This window comes from Phyllostomus hastatus, unplaced genomic scaffold, assembly GCF_019186645.2.
Source record: "Phyllostomus hastatus isolate PE091 unplaced genomic scaffold, TTU_PhHast_1.1 phas_contig_283, whole genome shotgun sequence".
Lineage (NCBI taxonomy): Eukaryota > Metazoa > Chordata > Mammalia > Chiroptera > Phyllostomidae > Phyllostomus > Phyllostomus hastatus.
Window position 1 is genome coordinate 2436187 of NW_025333833.1, and position 20764 is coordinate 2456950.

At 60.6% G+C, this 20764-nt stretch overlaps 1 protein-coding gene across 2 annotated transcripts in view; it reads left to right on the forward strand.

Annotated features, from left to right (window-relative positions):
* The window catches only part of MPZL1 (myelin protein zero like 1), a 34049-nt gene extending 17461 nt beyond the window's left edge, over window positions 1-16588 (forward strand). Inside the window, exons 2-6 of one of the 2 annotated variants that reach the window (XM_045838481.1) lie at window positions 3255-3421; window positions 5882-6095; window positions 6824-6956; window positions 9271-9373; window positions 14592-16588. In XM_045838481.1, coding sequence (XP_045694437.1) covers window positions 3255-3421; window positions 5882-6095; window positions 6824-6956; window positions 9271-9373; window positions 14592-14693 — 719 coding nt within the window. In that variant the 3' untranslated portion in view covers window positions 14694-16588. The remainder of the gene's footprint in view (window positions 1-3254; window positions 3422-5881; window positions 6096-6823; window positions 6957-9270; window positions 9374-14591) is intronic. The other variant, XM_045838482.1, reaches the window with a different exon arrangement.
* The last annotated feature ends 4176 nt before the right edge of the window (window positions 16589-20764 follow it).

Below are 20764 nucleotides of genomic sequence, written 5' to 3' on the forward strand. Positions count from 1 at the left end.
TTACAGTATTGACACAGATTCCGTCTGGAAACAGCCTCTTGGGCAAGCCATGCTTGAATTTGCTTTTTCCTTTGTGGCTGTGATGAATGTTGTTTTGTATCCTCTACTTGCTTTTTTTTTTTTTTCCTTCCCAAACTGATCTGTTTCTCCATCCAAAAAAAAAAAAAAAAAAGAAAGAAAGAAAGGAAAAGAATATTAACGTTTGGGTTTCCTGTTTGATTACTTCTCAAATGATTTCTCGGGCTCTCCTCGCTTGCATGGGTCTCCTCCAAGATGGGCCGTTTTCATTTGTTTTCTCGCCCTTGAACTCCAAGGCAGGTTCCTTCCCCGGGAGGAAAGCTAGCCCCGCTCCCGTGCCCGCGTGGAAGGCCTGCGGAAGGTCAATTGTCCTCAGAATCCGGAGCTGGCGGGGCAGGAAAACGGTGGTGGGCCGCCTCCTGCTTTTACTGCGTCTCCCTCCCATGTTTTCGTTCCGGAGGCATCTGGTTTTTCCGGGATCCTCCGCTTTTCCTCCCACCGATGAGTTTTCAAACGGAAGCTTCCAGACTTTGCCCGGCGACTCTGGCCACGGGGGCCTCAGGGTGCGTCTCAGGCCTCAGAGAGACCTATTCAGTTTCCTCCCGTTCGGGCTGGATTCCGGCGGCAGTGACAGGCGCGGTGTGGACGAGAACCACAGTCTCCCCACTGTCTCCTTGCCCTCACAGTTGCACATTGAGCCCCGTTGGCCCCCCCCCTCTCGAGACTCTGGAGACGGGCCATCTGGGCTCCACAAGCGGCCCCTGTGTCCCCCCACAGCACCCCCGGCCACTCGGAACAGTCTGGACAAAGCACGCCGTTCCCAGTCATGAGGGGAGCAGCGCGTCCTCCTGGGCTCGGCCGAGTGGAGTCCCGTGGATGGTTCCTCATGCTGCCCACATGGGAGAAGCCCCTGGACCGACCCGGTCGCTGGGGCTGTTGGTCAGAAACCGCCGCCCCCGCACTGTGCTTGGTGGAAGCGCCTCGGCGTCTGTCCCGTGCGTGCGTGGCGAGTTGTAAGCGAGGCTGTGCCCTGACCCTCCTCCCTGGGGTCGGCGGTGCAGAGGCTCGGGGCTTCACGCGGTCCACCCCTCTCCCCTCGTGGTGGCCGGGGACGCCTCCAGTCTCTATACTTGGGGACGCTCGTCACGGGTGTGGGCGCAGGGGACGGGGTGGCTGCTGCAGCGTGTCGGGGGGACGCGTCGTTTGGGGCAGGGGCAGCCTAAGATCTGACGGGCATTTTGACGGGGCGTCTCTGGCCTCGCCCTGGACAGGCTGCAGGCGGGCTAGTGACGGCAGAAAGGCCACCAGCTTAGGAAACGGCTGAAAATCCCAGGCGAGAGGCGGTGGCGGCTCAGACCGAGGCAGCAGTGTCACTAAGTCTGCCGTAAACAGATCGTCTAAGAGCCTTTTAGGGGTTCGGGTGGTCTCTTTAGTGGAGATTCCTGGTGGAAGCTTGGACCCTCGGCCTTGTTCCTTCTGTCCGTCCTGTAGCAGGGCGCCCGTCTTGCACCCAGGCCTTGCACGAGGCCTTGTGCCCAGGTGTTGGGGCCAGGTGTGGCGTGGGACAGCCCCGGAGAGCGCTGGTTGTCGACGACGACGCTCGAGCCTGGCCGCCCTTGCAGCGCCCGTCACTGAGGGCGACACCGGCCGGACTCACACTCCGTGAGGGTCTCCAAGCCCAGCTGCTTCCTGGAACAAGGGGTCAGGCGGTCCTGGCCAGGGCTCCGGCCTTGACTTTGAACCGAGTGCCCTGGGCTGCCTTTCTGTCTGCCCACAATAGCAAGGAACGCCTTTTGTTTGCCTCTCGGCTGAAAGAAGGGCTTGTCTTGAGGTTTGGACCACAGATAATGACCCATTGTTCCCTGTAATAATAATCCACCCTCTTTCGCAGAAAAGGAACTGGCCCGATGCAGTGCAGCGACCAGTTTATTTAAAAGAACGGCCACAGCGCACTTTGTGTCCGGGGAATAAACATTCGGGAGACGTGCGGGAGGCCGGGGAGCCCCTCCCCCTCCTTGGCCGGTCGTCAGAAGGCCTGCGTCCTCCTGAGTGTGCCCCTCCGGCCCGGGCCACACCGCCCCTCTCTGTTCTGCTCATCCGTGACATCCCCAGAGTCACCGGAACAGGACTTACGGCTTCTCTCTAAGGGATTTCTCCTTAAAACGCCTTCTTTTGAAGACGGGTGTTCCTCATCTTTTCCGTATCCGTTCTCATCGTTCCCGTCCTAGGCCAAGTTCGCTTTCTGCTGGCCTTCACTTTGTCCGTGGTCCACAGGGTCTCTTCTTGAGTGAAGCAGCCGTGCCCAGCAATCCCTGCGGTTGCCTCTGCGTAGGCATCTTGTGAACAGGGGCCATTTTTATATTCCGAGTGATAGACCTTTCCAATGCCATTGCCCGGGCTCGGGAGAACTGGGGAACTGTAATGGGGTGAGCGGAAGCAGGACCGGTGTGGTCCTCTGGCCCTTGAGGCGGCACGGACCCCAGTGAAATCGGACGGGTGGTAAGATTTCAGGAAGGAAAGCGTGCCGTGTTGTCCGATTTCCTTTGTCTTAAATCCTTTGTAGAAAAGGGGTTGGCTGAATAATAGGCACGGCTCTGAAATGACACATTACCCAACTAGAATAGTTTTCATTGCTTTAAATATGGAGAATGGAAAAGCTCCCTGTGCTAGCCAGTGAAAGGTAACAGGTAAGTACCAGATCTATTTAAAGTAGTAAAACCGCCCTGGCTGGTGTGGCTCAGCGGATTGAGTGCCAGACGGCAAACCACAGGGTCACAGTTTGATGTCCCGTCAGGGCACGTGCCTGGGTTGCGGGCCAGGTCCCCTGTGTGGGGTGCATGAGAGGCAACCACACATCAATGTTTCTCTCCTTTTTCCCCCTCCCTTCCCCTCATAAATAAATAAAACCTTTTTTAAAAAAGTAGTAGAACTATAGCCCGCATGCTATTAAAATCGGACCGTCTGAGAAGCAGCCGGGATGTCCTTCGGTAGGTGAACGGACAAACTACAGGACTAGTAAAAGTGTCTTGTTACTAAAACGCAGAAACCGCGCAGAATGACGCGCCCAGGCCGTCAGCCGGGGGTCCCGTCGCAGGGGGACCCTGCGCACAAGGGCAGCAGGTGCCTGTGTGTGTCCTGTTGTTTTCTGGCACCCGTGTCGTCTTCTCTGAAAGTGTGCTCCCCAGCACTCGTGCCGAACCCTGATCCTAAGCCTCCCTGTCCCTGCCTCTCTCCAGTGACCGCCGGCGTGTCCGCCCTGGAGGTGTACACCCCGAAAGAGATGTACGTGGCCAATGGGACGCAAGGGAAGCTGACATGCACGTTCAAGTCGGCGAACACCACCAGCATGTTGACCACGGTCTCCTGGAGCTTCCAGCCAGAGGGGACGGACACCTCCATGTCGGTAGGAGCACCCTAGTCCCACCTCGCGGGGTCCTGTCTGCTGTCGTGTCATCAGTGACCTGTCCTTCTGATTGGTCACTACCAAAACCAGCGTGCCTGCCATCGATCAGACTGCAGGGCCCTTCTCTTGCTCCAGGCCGTCTGGGGAAAGAAAAAATCAGCTCGGCTTCCCTTAAAGGCAGCTGGTTTTCTCGTCCCTGTGGGTCGCTGTCGCCCTGCTGTCTCCCCATTTCCTCCACCCATGAGGCCCATTTTGACATGTGTCCTTCCCACATAGCAGCCCCTGGCGGGCCTCGCTGATGCTGATCGAGACTCACCCTGCCCCCGGGGAGCCTCCATTCACCCCCTTTTCATTGGTATTTCTTTACACACACACACACACACACACACACCTTTCTGATTGAATTCTGAGTTTCTCGACGTGCCCTGGTCCGTCTGGTTCAGCGGCCTGCACCGGGAGCCCACTGTGGGCCGGTGAGGTCCTCAGAAACTCGAAAACAATCTGTGCTCTCCCTCGGGGAGTCCTCAGAAGTAAGAGTGGCGTGTCGGTGACGTCACACGGGAGTAAATAGCAGAACAGAAACGCAGGGCCGCGGGGCCGGAAGGCCGCAGGGAGGGTGCGTCGGCAGCTGGACGCCGGGTGCTCGCTCAGCGGGGCTGGCGGCCCTGACTCTGGCCAGCAAAATGGAGACGAGGAGCTTCCCGCACAGGGTGTCGTGAGGATCACGTGGGGCTAAGACCTGTCATCTCGGGCAACTCGCTGAAGTCCTGAGCCTCCCCATGTCCTCCGGGGGTACCTGGCAGGCGAGCCTCACCTGGCAGGGCCGTCAGGAGCGTCGTTTTCCACAGGTGTTTCACGTCCCCGCACACCTGGCCAGCAGAGGCGGTGGTGGGTGGCCTTTCTTGCACAGTGCCACTAGCCTAGGGAGACAGCGACGGTGTCTCTGGAGCAGAGCACAGGTCTGCTTCCTGGCCCGTATGGGAGAGGTAGTGTCTCCCCGTGGGGCGAGGTCAGGTGGATGTGCTGCCCGTTATAAAAGGTTCGGGTTCCCTAAGCGTGGGGCTCCTTGGCTGCACTCAAAGCCTCTGAGGACCGGCATCCACCCGGCCGTCCCTGTGGGACTCGGGGCGCAAGGGCCACAGCTGAGAATGTGCTGCGTGCTGTGTCCTGTGCAATGAGGGCCTTTGTCTCCGTGTCTTCCCCGGAGAGAAGCCTTTTCAGGCGTCTTGTGTCTTCTGCCAGCGTCTGTGAACCTGTCACAGACGTGCAAGGAGGGGAAAGCATGGGCCTTCACGGTTCTGCCTGAGGATGAGGTGACAGTGAGCGCAGGGCACGGATTTTAAATGGTTTTGGTCGCTGGCGTCGTTTTCAGTGGGCATTTAGGCATCGGGAGGGCGGGCTGGAGGAGCCTGAGAGCAGGGCAGAGGCCGGGCCTGAGACGATCAGAGTGTGCAGCCAGCATCACCCCTGGGAGTTCAACAGAGGTGAGAGACCCTCGGGAGGTCGAGTGGACCGCCAGTCAGGTTGAGAGTCCCAGGTGGGAGGAGTCCGTGGGAGAGTGCAACAGGCTCGGAGGGCGGGGCAGCTGGGTGGCAGCGTGAGCCGGGCATCGGGGGAGGCCCTGGAGCTCGGGGACGCTGCAGGTAGAGGGAGGTTCGGGACATAATGAAATGTGGGGGTCAGGAGGTGGTGGCACAGGGGTTTCCGAGTACTCAGGAGGGGTGCTGGAAGTGCCCGGGTCGGAACGCCAGCAGGGCTGGAGGACAGATCCCCGCCCCACCGCTACCCCCCCACCCTTTCTGGCCACGGCACCAGCCGGAAGCCTCCAGGGAGCCGCCCGTCGAGGCCAGTGTCTGGCCAGGTCCCCACCCACCAGGCCTCACCTGGCTTCCCGGGCGCTGGGTTTGACGGCGTTACTTTGCAGAGTGAGCGTGAGTGTGGAAAGGAAGGGGCCGAAGGCCGAACCTGGGAAGGCGGGCGAGAGCTTTCTGGGTTGCCTGGGCTTTGTCCCCTTGCTCCATGGGAAACCAATAAACCAGAGGGAGAAACCCATCGGATTAACCGATGGTCAGGCTTCTTTCTGTGTCTTAACGGTGAACTGTGATGAGGACCGAAAACTTTGAATTCACTGGTGTCACCCTAGGAGTGCTGGCCCTGACGGGGCCAGTGGCTTCTTTGAGTCTCCATTCCCACGTTCGTAAAAATACCGGTGTTATTCCCTCTGTCACTGGGATATCGAGAGGGCTCGAGATGACACCCGAGTGTATTTTTGAGGCTGAAACGGGACTGAACCCCTTGGTTCCCCAACCCCTGCCTGGCTTAGATTCCACCCGAGACTTGCAAGGTGACGGATGTCTCCTGTAGGGAGTCTGCGTGACAAGCCCTCGGCAGCACGCCCGTGGGAGCGTGGGCGCCTCTGCCCTCCGGGCGAGCTCACGCGCCCCGTCTCTCTGGTTGCAGTTCTTCCACTACTCCCAGGGGCAGGAGTACACCGGGAACTACCCACCCTTCAAGGACAGGATCAGCTGGGCTGGGGACCTGGACAAGAAAGACGCCTCCATCAGCATCGAGAACATGCAGTTCATGCACAACGGCACCTACATCTGCGACGTCAAAAACCCTCCCGACATCGTCGCCCAGCCCGGACACATCCGGCTCTACGTCGTGGAGAAAGGTACTTCCTGGGCGCGTCTGCAGGAATGGCTCAGCCCCCTTTGTCGCGTGTTGGGGTGGAAAACGAGACTGACGTCCCAGGGTGTGTGTGAAAGGGGCATTTTGCAGCGACGTGCCCCGTTCCCGGGGGCCTGGGGGCCGGGGACAGTGGCCCCTGCCGGCCGAGTGGCCAGTCTCTCCGAGTACACAGCTGCCTGCCGCCTGAGGCCTCCTGGCCCGCGTCCGGGGTGCTGGTCACCCGGCGTTGGCCAGAAGTCAGACCGACCTCGCTGTGGCTGACGGGCTGAGCGGTGGGAAAGCAGGAGGTTAGTATTCCTCCGATGTTCTCCGGGAGGACGTTTTAACCTCTGCAAGAACTCGACCGCTGTCTCTTCCCTGTTGGAGAAGCAGCAGGAACGCCGGTTCTGGGGTCTCATTCCGAGACATCGGCTGCTCTGCCGGCGGCTAGATGGAGGCGAATTCGCACCCCAGCTTTTGTTTTGTTTTGTTTTGTTTTTATTTTGGCACACTGAGAGGGCTGGTGTGTGCAGGAATGCCCAGTTCACCGTATCTCGTCCTTTGCCAGCTACTAGCCCGGTGCCGTTACCTGGACCCTGAGGCCTCACAGTCCGGGGGGTAGTAGAGGGTCCGGTAACCGCCAGAGGGAGACATTTGCTCGTCCATGTCACAAGTCCCACGTCTTCTCCGCGTCGCAATGGACCGTGACACGATTCTGCTCTCTCTCCCCAGCCGTGCTGCCCGTGTTTCCGGTCTGGGCGGTGGTGGGCACAGTGACCGCCGTGGTCGTGGGCCTCTGCCTGCTCACCAGCGTGGTCCTGGCCATCCTGTACCGAAGGAGGAGCTCCAAGCGGGATTACACTGGGTGAGAGACGCTGCTTCTGGGGGGATGGAAATGGGGAGGGTTTATAAAAGCCCCTGTATTTTTTTATGGAAACAGAATTGTGAAGAATAAGCAACTATGTGCTTTCCTGCTGGAATCAGGCAGTCTCCGCGGGAGGTGTGCGGACGAGGGCACGCAGAAGCCGGTGGCCCACGTGGACGGGCTACGACCCGAGCCGCTGCCGCACCGGCTCTGCCCCCGGCCTGGGGCCGCCAGCCGCTCGGCATTCTGGGCTCCGGCTGCGGTACCGCCCACCGGCCACTGGCGGTCAAAGCCGCACAGACATCACCTACCCAGTTTCCGAGAGTAACGTTCATCCTTTGGCGATAATCCCAGCGGGTTCTGCTTCTCAGTCAGGCAAATATCAGACGAGTCAAGGACAGTTGTGCTAATAGACGACCCCCCAGCTGAGGCGATGATGCAGGTTCTTTTGTTTTATGGTTTGGTTGGCAGCTGAGTTGCTCTGATCTGTCTTGAGTGCATGGCGGGACTCATCAAAATCGGGGCGGCGAGGGCTGGGCACCAACGTGCACCAGCGGCAGGGGAGAGCAGGCCTTTCGTTCACGCCAGAGCCCGGCGTGCGTCTGACGCAGGGCCTTCTCCTCCCCGCCCCAGGGGGAAGCTAACCGAGCGGGACTGCCGGGGTCGGGCAGGGTGAAGGCTTCCAGCAGCTGAGGGCGCGGGCTGGGCGGCAGGCGCACGGCTAACCTTCCCCATCCCGCGGGGACTGCGCTCTGAGGCTTGCATGCCCGGTGGCCTGGCTGGTGGATGGACGGTGGGAACCCTGCCCCCCACCCCCGCCTTCTCTCCCTCCCTCGGGGCTCTGCGGTTCTGGTTCTTAGGAGGAGTGCTGTGTTTGAACGAGCTTGAATGGTCCAGCTCGGATAGTCCTTGCTTGGAATGCCTCTGTTCTTGCATGGTGAGCGTCTCTCGATCACAAATAACTGGTGTGTCGGTTTCCACGTGAGACTAATCCGGGGTGGTGACGGGCTGGTCGCTGTAGTTCCTGCTTTCGGGCTCACGGAGAGCACGCGAGCCTGAGAACCCTGCACGGCCTTGTGGATGCTGCTGTTCTCACTCTGTCTCTCCCCCCTCCCCCGCCCTTCTGCCTCGGTGTGCCGGGATCAGAGCCTGCTTCTCCTCCACTTGTTGAGAAAAGCTGACATAGATGCCACACTGAGCCTGTAGCGGGGCGGGGTCTCCCTCCAGCCCACTAGACACATGGTAACTAATCCTGTTGCCCGTTGCTGTTAATATTCCTGTGTGTGTACAGCCCAGCTTCCTGGCTGGCAACTAACCAACCAGCCAGCTCTGAGCTAACCCCACAGCTCCTGTGGTCCTGTGGTCCGTGCACCAGTGCGTCACGTGTGTGTGTGTGTTTGTGTCAGAAACACAACGAGCACACCGCCCCGGGGAGGTGGGGCGTCAGGCACACAGGGGTTTACAACTGTGATTATGTGTGTTCTCCATGTGAAACGCCTTTGTGTGTGTATGTGTGTGTGTGTGTGTGTGTTTTGGTTTTCTTTCTTTCTTTTTTTTTTATATACATGAATTGTACTATGAATGGCCAGACCGTTTTGGTTTGGGTCCTTTCACCTCCCATGTCAGAGAAGGCACAGCTAGTGGGGTGCACCGCACGCACACTCGGTCTTCGCTGGGACACTTGACGTGGGATCCTCCCCAGGCCCCTGAGCTCCGCTGAGGACACATCTCACTGGGGAACCCCCGAGGAGGAACCTCCCGGCCCGCACTGCCCCGGATTTATTTACCACCCGGGGCTTGTGCCCTGAGGAAGCTCAGCCCTGGGACCCTCGGTCAGTCATGCACACCTCCCCGGGGGCCCTCCGTCCGGTGATTGGGGGGACAACAAAACAGGAGGAAGGAAGAAGGGATGGAAGGGACTGAGACGGCCAAGACCGCGAGCTGGGCGGGCAGCCGGAACTTCTGCAGTGCATTCAGCAGAGGTTCCCCTCGATGATCACACGAGAAGGGACAGCCTGCTCCCTTACATCTCTGTCCCGAAGGCGGGCGGATGGCGGGGGAGGGCAGAGCACCAAGCACACACGTTCATCACCGTAGCCAGAGCCCCGCCCGGCCGACGTCACTCCTGGAGACAGGCAAAGGGCTCACACTCGCCCAGCAAGCGTCAGGGGTCACGATATGTTGTTTCGTTGTGTTTTGTTTTTACGCATCTGCTCCTTCGCCTTGTCATCACTTGCTTTCCCATGTTTTCGTTTCCGTTTATTTAAAACCACTTTTTGTTTTACATTTGTTCTCCAAATTGCCACCCTGTCAGCTGCAGCACCTCAGAGAGTGTGTCACCGGTTAAGCAGGCTCCGAGGAAGTCCCCCTCCGACACAGAGGGTCTAGTAAAGAGCCTGCCTTCTGGATCTCACCAGGTAACGGGCGCCCGCCCCGGGGCTGCGCTCTGCGGTGGGCAGGGCCACTACCCCGGGAGCAGGAGAGAGTAGGAGCCGCGACGCCGGGACGGAGTGACGGACGGGCGGACAGAGGGACACAGAGAGAGAGCCACTTTAGGAGGGCCCCACGCCAATATGCAGAGGAGAGTCCGCCCCGAGTAGAGCAGCACGAACAGACTGTTCGCTCGGGCGCGGCCCCTCTTCCCATGCGCCGTCAGGAGACAGCTTCTTCAGACACGACCGAGTCTTCTCTGGCTGCTCAGGGAAGGAGACCCAGTGAACCGCATTCCATACCGAGGTGCTCTACGTGACAAGTATTAGCGAGAGAAGGTTGATCTGGGTGCCGGTGATAAAACAGAGTTGTTTTCTGTGAATTCTTTAGAAGAAACCTAAAGTCAGCCTGTAGCTGTGTGATCGGCAGGCGGGGCGAACCCGGGGAGGTTTAGATTCTCCTGGACGGAGGTACCCAGGCCAGGCGGAGTCCCCCGCCCTGGGGGCAGGGTGCGCCAGCCCATGTTGAGGTTAGCACCACCTTCGGCTGCGCATCTGGAACTGTGACGTTTCCAGCGCCCCGACTGGGGTCTGAGAAGGAGAGAGAAACACATTTTTACAGAAATACTAGCCAATCACTTTCCGTTCTTCCAGCCATTTCTTCTGGTACTTACCTTCATATTATGTTTCTTTCTCCAGACTTTTCCATAGTAGTCATTGACTCCGTGTCATGGAAATTTAGTTCGTTCTCCCCGGCGCACGCGCACCCGGGACACGCACACCTGCCCCTTCCCCGCAGGCCCGTATCTAGGTAGCTGTCCGTCACCGAGGCGCGTGCCTGCTCTCCTGCACCGTCGTGCCATGTGCGGTTGCTTTCTTGTACAACGTTCTCGTGTCTGTGGAGCTAACGTTTGCCTTGCTCTTTCACTTGTTTTCTGAGTACGTGTTTGCACTCCAAATCAGAGCTCCCCGATGAGGAGTTCTGAGCACACCCCCGCACGTTGCTTCCTCGGCCGCCGGTGGCGCTGTGTTCCTGGAGCGCACCTGTCGGCATCCGGCTCCGCCCCGCTCCGCGCCATCCGGTGGCAGTCGTGCTGGGCCTCCCCTCCAGGAACTTTTCTCACCCCGCTGCCGAGGGGCTGCAAGTCTTCACCTGGTCGGTGTACTGTGTGTTGCAGTGGAAGGTGTCCTCCATAACTTCTTGAGAAAGGGGGCACGGGAGGTACAAGTTCTGAGGCAAAGGAATGACCTCCGAAGGGGCCCACATCCTCGCCCGTGGGCCCGGTGGGAGCTGAGACCTCACCAGTCAAAAGGGGCCTTGCAGCTGGGTAGACGGGCCTGAGACGGGGGCGTCTCCCGAATTACCTGTGCGGGCCCAGTGGAAGCACAGGGGTGCCACGGGGTCAGAATCAGGGCCATGTGAGCGGGACAGGCGGGGGCTGTGCGCGCCGGGAGCTCGGAACGCGGCCGCAGCCCCAGGGAGCCGGGAAGGCCAGGGCGAGGGTGGGCCCCGCAGCCCCGGCGGGAACCTCGGCTCAGCCCCGGAGCCTGGTGTCAGACCCTGCCCTCTGGCGCTAGGGGGCCGTCCACTTGCTGTCAGCCCTTCGGAGGTCGCTGTCTCCCCTCTCGAGCTCCGATGAGGATCTGGTTGGCGGGGATTCCGGGTCGGAATGCCTTTTCTTCAGCGTTGGAGGCGCGGCTGGCTTTCCCGGCCCCAGAGCTGAGCGGCGGCCACGCCTCCTGCCCCTGGGGGTGGGGCTGGGTTTGCCGCCCTTTTCTCCGTGTGGTTTTTATTCCTCCTGTTCCCAAATCTCACAAAGTTGTGGGTTTTTTTTCCCCTCATTGTGCTGGCTACCCACCGGGTTCTTTTAATTCAAAAAGTACATCCTTCGGTTTTAGGGTATTTTCTTCCATTTTTCTTCGGGAATTTTCCTCCTTTCATTTTCTCTTTTTAAAATTCCTACTAGGAACTCAACCGTGTTCTAGATCAATCCTTTAATTTTCTCATTTGTTTCTGTTTCGCTCTTTTTGTTCGTTCTAGAAATTTCTCCGACTTTTATTATTATCGGTTGTCTTTTTAAAAAATGTTCAAGAGCGATTTCTCTTTTTTGAGGAGGACCACACACACACACACACACACACACACACACACACTCTGTATTTGTTAATCACGGGGAGGGACACGGCAAGGAAGCAGGACCCACACCAGGCCCTCCGCCGCCGCGGCTTCTTGCCCCGTAGGGTTAAGGAAGACTCTGGGGAAACCCCCGTTGTTTGGGGAAATCCGGGCTCAGCTGCTGTCCGCGCTGCGAGGGGCGGAGGGAAGGTGGTGGCGGGTGAAAGGCCCCTCACACTGGCCTCCCTCTCCGTCTCCGTCTCCGTCCGGGGACCGGGGCGGAGAAAGTGCCACTTCCGTTCCTGCCTCTTGAGAACCACCGGCGGGGAGAGCGACACGCCCAGCACGCCGGCGAAGGTGGCGAGTGGCCTGTGACCGCCCTGGACGCTGGGCCTGGCCCCGACGGGCGGGAGAGAGCATTTCTTATCCTCCGATCCGAGGAGCCCGGCTTTGCTTTCCTGGGTGCACAGCTGCATCTCTTGGAGCGCATCCTTCTTTCTTGTTCTGCAAGATGTATTTTTTTTAAGTTGTCTTCTGATGCTTGACTTTGCTCTGTTTCTCTTGAACCCCCCTTTTCTCGTGTAATTTCTTTGTCTCACGCTGGAAGCTTCCCTCCAGCACCCGGGGCCTCGGTTCTCCATTCACACCCAGGGCTCTCAGACCTGGTCGGGGGTCGTGCCCCCCGCCCCGGGGCAGCGGGCTGCACTGGCCGTCTAAAGTGGTGGCTGGCTTCCTTGGGGGACCTTTCCCTTGCTGAGGGGCCTTTCTCGCGAGCTGGGTGGTGTCTCCAGAGGGAGCTGAGCAGAGGAGCGAAGGGGCCCACTGTCCAGTGAGCGAGCGTGCCCGCTGCACCCATTCTCAGGGCCAACCCCCCCCCTTGCCGCCCCTCCGGAGCCAGAGTCTGGCCACGTCCCGAGAGGAACTCCTAGGGCCCCTCCCACATTCGAACATTTTCTGGAGGGTCATCCAACCATTGTGTCCATTTACTGTCCTTGTTCATCATCTGTAACGGAACACCAGGTCGGCCCTCGGAAAGGTCCCCGCAGCCACGTGTGCGGCCTGTCTCAGGGGGGGCGGGAGCTCCCCCTCCCGTGGACGCCCCGGCACCCCGAGGGGTCTTCATGAACTACGACAGGGGCGTCGTTATCTAGCAGTTGGTTAACTTAATCTCAGGGCCTGTCCTGTTCTCGGAAGCGACTGCAGCAGGGGGTCGGTTAGCTAGAGGACGCATCGTTTCGTTCTGGTCCTAGAGCACCTGGCCCTTGGACGGGTGGGGGAGGGGGAGGGGCTCCGACGCTGGGTGCCATCGAAAACTCACGGGTCGCTTCCGATTCCCCCACGACTTAACTACTTCGAGCTGAGACCGGACATTGCCGTGTGTGTTTTATGGCGGGAAACGACAGCATAGACCAGCGCCTGGGCATCCTCCATGCCTTCACGGCATGCCTCTGTCTTAATGTTTTTGGTATTTCTAGCCTATGCAGTTTATCTGTTTTTTTTTTTCAAATTGTAAATCTCAAAAAAAAATTCCAATATGTTTATTGAAAAAAATGTTTGAATGAGAGGGCCCACGCAGTCCAGACCTGTGTTGTGCGAGGGTCGGCTGCAGTAGGAAACAGCTGCTTTCTTTTTAAACTTCTTTTCCTCTTGGACTTGCACTCTGAGACGGACACAGAGGGCCCCCGGTTCCGCAGGAGCGGTGTGAGGTCACACGCCCACGACAGACCAGGAGCATCCGTCACTCGCAGACCAGAGACGCACTCGGAGCCTGGCTGCTTGCTTCCCGCCATCCGCGACCTCGGGTAGTTTAAGTGCACTGACGTAACCAGGTGTCTGTGGAAAGGGTGTCAGAAACGGCTCAATGCATAGACAGTGTCTCGTCTCGCTGCATTCTCACCACATCCTAGGAGGTGCAACGCCACATTAACCGCCATTGGAGAGGCTGGTTTAGTGGTGACTAGCCACGGGGCTGCGGGTGTGGCTGCCTCTCCCCTCCTGGGTCTAGTCCCTGGTCAGTGGTACTCTGTTTACACCTCCAGGCGTGGAGGCACCGGGGCAAAGCTCTTACAGCTGAGCTGGTGCCCGGACCCCACCGGACCCCTCCCACCTCACACACCGAGGAAGGATGGGGACCTGCGGCTCCGGCCAGGAAGGGCATTGATGTCAGACCACCTGCTTTCAGCTGCTGAGCTCGCGGGAGCTCAGGGTTTCAGAGCTGGACGCTTAGGCGCGGTGTTAGCCGTCACCAGGAGAAACATTGACTGCGGGCTCTTCCTCTTTTTCTTGCTGCCATTTGTAGCCTCAGAGTCTCCGGGACTGTCAGGTCGCGATGTGCAGCCACCGGTCAGGTGTTTGAACTCCGGGCCTCACCCCGACCTCCCCCCGACCCCCACCCCCGCACCGCCCCAGGCAGCCAGGCTTCCCGGGCTCTCCCACGGGCCCCGGGCCGTTCGCCGCTGGCGCCCCCACTCCAGTCCATCCGGGGTTCCCTCCCAGGTCCAAAGAGCCTGCCGCCCTGTTTTTTACCTTAAAATGGGAGAAACAGTTACGTGATCTTAGATGTCAAAGAAGCAGTGTTCTCGTTCCAGTTGTGATGGGGTCAGACCGGAAGAGTCGTACTATATAAGCAGGCACGTGGAAGAAGATTTGAAACCTTTGGGAGTACCTATCTGTGTCAAGTGGCCGGGTCAGACTGTGTCTTTGGGGGGCGGCCAGTGTGTGGGTTCCTCGGGGCGCCACTGCGGAGCGCCTGTGCCCGTGGGTCTCGGGCTGGTGAAGGGCCCCTCTCGCTCTTTAAGACACTGAGCCCGAGGACGGGGCGGGGAGGTCTGTGCCAGGTCATCTAAGACAAGGGTGATTTCCAGAGAAGGAATATGGCACGGTTACAGAAATTTCCAAAATGGAAATTTCAGTTATCTGCAATCTTGTTTTCAAGTCAGTCCTGGACAGGGGGTTCCCAAGACGTCCTCCTGAAAGCCTTCCAAAGAGGGGTCTCGCTCTGGAACCCCAGTGCTGCCCCTCCCCGCCGACCCCGGGCCCCTCACGGGACCGCCAGGTTTCCAGACCTCTGACCCGACCTCTCTCCCCCAGGGCCCCGTCATTTATGCCCAGCTAGACCACTCCGGCGGGCCCCGCAGCGACAAGGTCAACAAGTCTGAGTCCGTGGTGTACGCGGACATCCGGAGAAACTGAGAGAGAAGACCCAGGCCGTGTCCCAAGCAAGAGACAAAGTCACACTGGACTCTGGAGTGGAAACGCCGCCCGCCACCACCCGTGGCCTTGGCCGAGGACAAGCACATGGAGGGAGCAGCAGACGTGGACAGAGGGCGTGTGTACCTATTCTATTTAATCCGCCGAGGCGCGGAGCCGGCGGCGCACGCCGAGGAGACGGTCTGCGTGCACGTAAGCGCGAGCCGTCCGGCTGCTCCTCGTCCTGCTCTGCGTTCAGGGTCTCGTGCGGCGGGGGAAGTTCGGCGGCCTCCCTGTCTCCGTCGCTTGGGTACGGCTTGCCTTCTCGGAGATCGTAGCGACCTTTTCGCGTCCCGACAGACATGGCCCTTGCGCCCGGGGGCTGAACCAGGCTTAGCGGACACCGTGGTCGGAGAGCGCAGACACCCTGAGGGACACACACGCCCAGAGTGGCCTGCCACCCACCGCCCGCTCCGACTACTGGTGGTAGTTTTTAGGGGACAGTTTGAGCAGTTTTGGTTGATGATTTTTTTCCCACTGAAACACCAAGCATTTTCACTCTCTGTGCCGTGCACTTGGACTTGAACGCTTCTCCCCTTCTTCGTCGGCGCCTGCGTTCACCGTAGCGAGAGCAGCGCAGGTGGCGGCCAGAGGTCAGGTCTCCCTCGGCGCCGTGGGCCAGTGCCATCTCCACGTCCTCGGCGGAGGACACAGGCCGTGCCTGAGGAGCGGGCCGGCGCCTGCTAGGTTCTTCCCAGAGTCCTCCCGGGAGACCAGGGGCCCCCCACAGCCGGGGAGCGGAGGTTCCTTTCCTCCTGAGTTGGCAGAGCGGGGTCTCACGGGGGCCGTGGGCAGGAGCCCAGGGCACTCCCTGGGGGTTCATCGTCCTTCCGGGGCGTCAGTCTTGGCTTCATGCTGCCTCCGGACCCCCAAGGTTAGCGACCGGCCGGATCTCTAGGGCAGCACACAGAGCTAGTACTTGCGCTTTGGGAATCTTCTCTCTTCCTGTTCGTTTGTTTTTTGTTTGTTCGTGTTGCACGTTTGTCCCCGTGGGGGGAAGCTGTGGACGACAAGAGGAGGGACTCTTTCCACAGCTCCGGTGTCCTCCCCAGTAACTCGTTCTGTCCCGCTGGCAACCCCCACCCCACCCCCAACCTGACATTTCTCTTCTTCCCAGGAAGGACAAGTAGAGTGAGATCATGAAACCCTTATTTATATGGGCCAGTCCTCCATTTGCTGGATTACTTTGTAGTAACAGCATTGTTTTAATTTAAAATGCTCCGAAAGCCCTCAGTTCTGGGGAGGTCAAGGGCATGCTGGGGCACGTGGGGACGTCCGTTTTTCCCCCCTTCAGCTCGAGGTCGGCCGCAAGCTGCTTCCTTTTCCTTGCGGGTGTCTGCCACCTGGGAGGGAGCCCGGGGGCCCAGCTGCAAGGGGACCCTTAGGGGACGGAAGCAGGAGTTAGCATTTGTGAGGTGACACGATAGAGCGAGGGCGCAGGAGCTTCCCAGCCCTCCGCGGGCTGGCGGTCTTCAGCTCTCCGAGGAGCCGCCGGTCCTTGGTCCTTCCCATCCCGCTCCGGCCGACACTCCCTCTACCAGGTCGGGAAGGGGCTCCGCAGTCACACCCCGTACACGGTGCGTCCTGCAGCCGGCGACGGCTGCTGCGGGCCGGGTGTGGCAGGAGGGAAATCCGCCGGCCCTGCACCCTCCTCCTGGCTCGCGGGCCCAGCGCCAGCGAGGGTCGCGGAGTGCTTGTCCCGAGACGTGTCCGCACGGCTCTGGATCCGGTCCCCTCGCCCCCTGAACTTCCTGCATCCAGGTTGAACACAGGAGCGGCCAGAGACCCTCTCGTGTGTGTGTGTGTGTGTGTGTGTGTGTGTGTGTGTGTGTGTGCGCGTGCGCTGCTGGGGAGTGGGGGGGCAGGGGCAGGGGGAGGGCGGGCTGGGGCACTGTCTGCGCTCTCCAAACGGATGCGAACGGTGCTCTGGTGAGCCCCTGTCTTTCAGGCAGAGAGGACGCACCTGGCCTCGAGACCTGGTCTCGAGGCCAGGTGTGCGGTTTCCTCGTGATGCTGCCTGCCAGCCGCTTCTTACAGAGAAAAGGGGCGCTCTCCTCTCACCCTTCCCCCCCAGGCCCTGTGACTCCCCCCCGCCCCCCCCGTGCACTCCCAGTGACCCTGACAGTGAGAGCACCCGCTCCTCCTCTCGCAGGGGAGGACCAGATCTGCCCCCACCCCCAGCATCCGCAGACACTCCCACACCGACACTGGCTGCCTCCTGCCTGACCTGTGACCTCCCCACCCGGCCAGCCCCGCCCCGCCCCCCCCCCGGCCCACGGGTCAGCACCTGGCAGAGGGCCCCCCAGCCGGCAGTCCCCAGCCGGCAGTCCCCAGCCGGCAGTCCCCAGCTGCCGGCCCTGGCTCTGGGGCAGGCTCCTCCAAGGCGGTGGCTCACACTTGGTCTCGCTTCCTCCTCCCAGCACGCCACCCGCTGTGGGTCTTCGGGCCCTTCCTCCTGTGTCCCCGAGCTCCTGTCCCTGGCCACAGATGGCCACCGTGGGGCTGCTTCTAAATGGGAGGGTCCTTTCCGCATCTCACGGGCGGAACGAGACCTCGTACAAGTACACGTGACTTCTGTCGGGCGGCACCCGAAAGCGATGACTTAGAGATTGAATTCCGAACCCTCTGTCGCTGCTCAGTGGGATGGTATCTCGCTGGGGAAACCCACCAGGTCCACAATTTGTTGTTTTCTTTGTCAATCGTTGTACTTTTGTGAATATTTTAATACATCTTTTTCAATGACTGCGTTGTGTGGTGTGCTCATTTTGAATTAGGTAGAAAAAGAGCCAAAGGCCCTCTCATCCACCCCACGCCCGCCGCAGGGGCCTGCCTCCGGCCGCCCGGGGCTCACGCCCGGCGTAGATTCGCGGGTTTGCTCCCCCGCTTCCGCTCAGGCTGTGCCCCGGTGCCACCTCCTGGGAGGGCCCTCTGTCACTCGGAAAAGAACAGCCCCGCCCCCAGCCCGCTGTCCTCAGCCCCCCGAACCCTGCTCTGTTTTTCTCTGACCCACAGACACACACGTTTGTCTGATGCCCCTCCTGGGGCGTCAGCACCCAGAGGCCGGCGCTCGGCTCCTGGGCTGGCTGCCCCGTCGTCCCCTGTGCGGGGGACAGCCCCCGGCCGGCGCCTCCCAGGAGCTCGGTCCGGGTGGGCCGGCTGCACGGGCAACCACCCAGCAGACCTGTGTCAAGGGCCGTCCGGGGCGAAGCGTGAGGAGACGGAGCATGGGGTGTGTTGCCCAGGGAGCCTGCCACAGGGGTGATGCACGGTGACCTCGTCAGGACTGAACACTCGTGTGCCGGCACCGGGCGTTTCTCGCTCTCTACAGCTCTGGTCTCAAACCCGCTTTTAGAAGGACGGTGTCAGGTTCAGGGTACAGGACTCGCAGGGAGGCCCGGCTGGTGCCTGAGGTCTTGTTCTCACCCTGTCGCCACGGAGAGGGGCCTCACTTCGTCATCGGGGTGCCCGCCTGCGGTTCCTCCCTGTGCCCCGGGGAGGCGCACGGAGGTGGCTGTCAGGTGGCAGAGAGATGGGGCCTGAGTGCGGCCCTCATTCTCGGATCGGAGGACGACACGGCGTCTCCGTCTGTTCAGAGCTGTGTCCCCAGAAACGACTCACTAGTCACACACTGGAGTCTACTGCAGGGCCTGCCATGCCTGCAGACAAGCTCCTGGCTGGTGCCACTTTCTCCGCAGGGAGAGAAGGAGTGACCGCTGGCAGGGCCCCCAGGGGAGTGAGCTCCGGTGGCCGCACCCACCGGGGGGCTCTGCGGGCTGTCCAGTCTGCGTGTGTCCCCTGCGTGGGAACCAGGTCTCAGGGAGCTGCCGCTGGGGCTGTTTCCCAGCCGCCCGGCGACCGTGCCCGCTGACGACACCCTGTTACTTCCGAGGGCGGCTTCCGGCCCGGGGAGCGCTTGCCCACTAAGGGCCTCGGCTGGCCTCTGAGCCCTCTGGGTGACTGTGGCGTGGATGGACAGACGGACGGACGGACCGAAGAGCCAGGTGGTGTCAGGAACTGACCGTCCGCTTCATGGCGCCCTTCCCCCCACTTTTCCCTGCGTGTTCCAGATCTGTTACTGCGAAGAACTCTAGACCCGCACGCGAGAAGAGCATAGTGTGGTCACCTCTCCATTCACGCCGAACCCCGAATCGTGGCAGTCTGCCGCCACGTTCTTTGGGGCGCGTCTGCTGAAGAAGGGGCGTTCTCGTGCGTGACCACGATGTCTCGTCACCCTTAAGGGAAACGCGCTCGAAACGCCTGCAGACAAACCGTTCCTTCCTGCCCTCTAACGCCCAGTGCGGACTCAGGTGTCCTTGCCTCAAACGTGGCATTTCACAAATGGCTCCTTCCAGTCGGGCCTGGAACGGGGTTCCTCGACAGCGGGCGTGCCTGTTCTAAACACGGAGTTGGGGTCCCGGCGCCCTGCAGTTTGCTTCTCCCCTTCGCACGCCCGTGCGTGGTAGGAACGGGCCGCTGGCTGTTAGCCACCCCCCACGCAGCCCCCCCACAGGGTCTTCTCTCACTCGGACGGACCGTCGCCTCTGAAACGAGGTCTGGATCCCCGGGCACGCAGGTTGTTTCCAGGCCTCTTGTTTCCGTGTGCCACCCGTGACCCTGGAACAGTCCTCTGTCCTCGTGGGCTGTTCGAGAAGCAAAGGCCAAGTGCCAGTCAAAGGCAGCCCAGGATGAGACAGGCTTCCTGGTGCCTTAGAAATGCCTGGCCCCACATCTGGGGTGGGGGCGGCGGCCACAGAGCCTAGTTCTCCCACTCACATCCTTCCTGAGGCCAAGGGGTGTGGGTGGGGGAGCCGTGGCCCTAAGCCTGGCTGAGACTTGGTTTGTAAAAAAAGCAACTGGGGCCAGGGGGCCAGGGGGCCGGGGCCCGGGGGTGCTCCGGCACCTGCTGGGGCCTGGGCTGTGCCTGCGAGGAAGTAAACCCACCGGTCTCAGCCTCCGGGAGTCCCCCAGGAGCTGCCGCTTCCCGCTTCAGTTCTGCCCGCAAACAGGATGTGAGAACCATTGTTCCTCCCGCGGGGGGCCTCGCGGAGCAGGCCTGCTGCGTTCCAGAATGCGAGGAAGGGCTGGGGTGCCTTTTGACCTTCGTGCGTCTGGGAAGCGGAAGCCTGCCGGGTCGCGTTCGCCGCGTTGGCCTTGGAGCCGGCCTTGCGCTCGCTCCAGAGCGTGTGGCGGCCACGGCCCTGGTTCCCTGGCCCTTCAGGGCACTGAGTGACCTCAGGCGTCTGTGCCTGTGGGAGTGGGGACAGCGCCAGCTGAGGCTGGCTTGCATAGGGCCCCAGGGGTCCCTCGCCTGCTAAGGAGGGACGCCAAGAACCCAGAGTTTTGAATCCAGGTCCATCCTCCTTGCTTTCTCTGGCTTTGGAAAGAGTTTTTGTGGTGGTGTGTTTTGTTTTGTTTTTCATTACAGAGTTTCTTTCAACTAGATAAGAAGGCACATAAAATCCTAATTTATTTTGTTGGGAATCTCTTAGAATGTGCGCTTGGGCCCAGAGGAATGTGGGACATGTTGCAAAGCCCCGCCCTTGCTCTTGCGGCCGGAGCAGCGGGCCAGATGGTTTGCTCTGAACGCTTCTGGACGCCCCCGAGTCAAAGCCCGGTCTCTCTGGCCCACACGTCAGCCGTCACCGCAGGGAGCGGCCCCAGCAGAGGGGGACATGTCTCTGAGAAGCTTGCTCGTGTCTCGAGGTCGCTGAGCACATGGGACCTCTGGCAAACACACAGGCGGGGCCGCCAGCGAGGGGCCCCCTGCTCTGTGTCCTGATGCCGTGGGTGTCCCCCCCCCGCCGACACAGGACGCCTCAGGACACGCCAGGCTCGGGACGAAGGGGCTGAGCCGATGATCGCACGCTGGCTCACCGAGGCGGGGCAGCAGAGGAGAAGCCCGAGGGAGAGGAGTTACTCCAGAACAGAGCGGCTTGGCCGGAGATGACGGGCGTCCTTCCCTGTGCTCTGACGAGCCCCAGGGAGACAACGCCAGAGTCGGGCCCCTGCTGCCA